We start from the raw sequence: 1982 nt of genomic DNA on the forward strand, positions 1-1982 counted from the left end.
GGGGCGCAGCGCGGCTCCGCCAAACTGCGTGGAGCCCGGGCTCGGCGCCTGCCTTTCCCCCGTCCGCTGCGGGTCTTATTCTCGTTTGAGACGTAGGAAATAAAAGCAGCCATAAAAGCATTTTTTTTTCCTCCAGCGTTACGTCGAGGATCCCTTCCTTTCTCTGGCACATTTGACTAAAAAGGCATCACGCACTGTAGCCCCTAGGAAATCCACCGCTCACCTGGCTCCCCCTCACCAATTACAGCAATAGTAACAACCATCGTCCCTCACCATACCCCGCAAAGCATGGGGAAGGAGACGAGACTGCTACAAGCAGAGGAAAAGTGAACAATGCCCCATTACCCCGAGGTGGACGCAGACGGCACGTTGCATATACACAAGGAAGGACACACACAGACAAATACGGGCAGCTTCCTTGCATTCCCCTCTCTCTCTCTTTCCCCCCCGATTTAATCCGTGTATGTATAAACACACACATGTATAGCTCGAGAGACGCCGAGAGCTCCAAGAGCGCAAAGTAAAATAAGGAGAAAGGTTCCCCTAAATATAGGTGGGTGGATATTTGTGCCCACATATATTCTGGATATATATCTACATACCAATGGATTTGGGCATGCACATACACGCGCACACACACACACGCACGCACCCGCACAGGAGCTGCCGGGCAGTGTGCCTCGGCTATCGGGATAGCGCAGTAATTGCAATAATATTTTACAGCCTGGAGCTCTGTCTTCGCAGAAGAGAGAGCGCCGGTGGCAGAGGCGAGCAACTTTGGCGGTGGCGGTGGGTTTGCTTCGGTTTTTAAAGCCGGTTGGCAAAGTGCGGGGCTTAGATGGAGACGATAAAGGAAGAGTTACCTTTGTTACTGTTCTCCTTCAGCTGGGAGGAAGTCAGGCTGGCTGGGGAGCGGAGCGCGGAGCAGCCCACCTCCACATCACTGTTCATATCTGCCTCTTGAGCAACTTCGGAATAAAGGCTGATTTTCTTCCTGCTTTCTGACGGCGGGATTTCGGAGGAGACGGTGCTTTCAGTGCTCGGGTGCTGAAGATTGAATAAAGTGTCTATTTCAAATTTGCCTTTGGCGGAGATGTCCCCTATAGCGCTGTGCAGGGAGGCGGCAGTCAGTCTCGGGCTGAGGCGACCACTGTGCGGAGAATTTTCAAGGGCCTCCAGCACCGCATTTCCAGCTGAGTCTGACAAATTCGAGAGCCTTTTGCCAGCTGTAGGGCTGTGCAGCCCTCTCTCCATCAGGATCATCTCTTTTCTTATTCTTTCCATCATCTCAGCTTTATAAAAAATGTCAAAGTTGCAGGGCTGGTCCTGTACTAATGATGAGCTGCAGCAGGGGCTAATTCACATTCAGCCCGGCAAGTGTCTCTAAATATTATTATCTCTTTTTGAGGGAGGCGTAAAAATTGCGGGATGCCAAAGCGAGGGAATGACTGGTCAAAATGACCCATACATCCTTTCTAGCCCGAAATGTCATTCATCAAAAAGTGGTGCTCGTCATTAAGGTACGAATGACGCTGTTCGAATAATCATTTATTGTAACAGGTTTATAAGCAAATAAATACAAGCTCCTGTCAGTGGATAATGAAGGCGGCTTCAGAGCAGACAAATATATCCAGGTGGAAAGAAAGAAAGACAAGAAGTGAGGAGTAAAGCTCTTGTCCTTAGCTTGATCAGATCTTGCTTGAATTGCTCTGGGGTTTGGCCTCTGGGGTGGAATTGACAGTCTGATTAATAAAATGAGCTGTGCAACATTTCCCCCTTCATTTAGGTGCATCATTATGCTCTGATTTTTGTTTTGTTGCCTTTTAGGTCCTAATGATGCAGCTTCTTTCTCATTTGTCCTCGGACAGAACTATATGCTAAATATTAGATAATCCTTTTCTTTATTGCTATTTCTGAGCGGATTTTAGATCACAACGCGAGGAAATGCTGGAAGAGGACCAGAGGACCGAGAACCTCCTGCC

The 1982-nt window shown here is 48.7% G+C and overlaps 1 protein-coding gene across 1 annotated transcript; it reads right to left on the bottom strand.

Moving 5' to 3' along the window:
* Positions 1–863: 863 nt before the first annotated feature.
* LOC104616039 (homeobox even-skipped homolog protein 2-like) lies at positions 864–1475 on the bottom strand (the record flags this gene model as incomplete). Its single annotated transcript, XM_010285681.1, has 2 exons — positions 864–1331; positions 1396–1475. Coding segments are annotated over 2 exons (548 nt in total), but the record flags the coding sequence as incomplete, so codon positions are not given.
* Positions 1476–1982: the final 507 nt, after the last annotated feature.

The sequence above is a fragment of the Phaethon lepturus genome, unplaced genomic scaffold, assembly GCF_000687285.1.
Source record: "Phaethon lepturus isolate BGI_N335 unplaced genomic scaffold, ASM68728v1 scaffold53584, whole genome shotgun sequence".
Taxonomy (NCBI): domain Eukaryota; kingdom Metazoa; phylum Chordata; class Aves; order Phaethontiformes; family Phaethontidae; genus Phaethon; species Phaethon lepturus.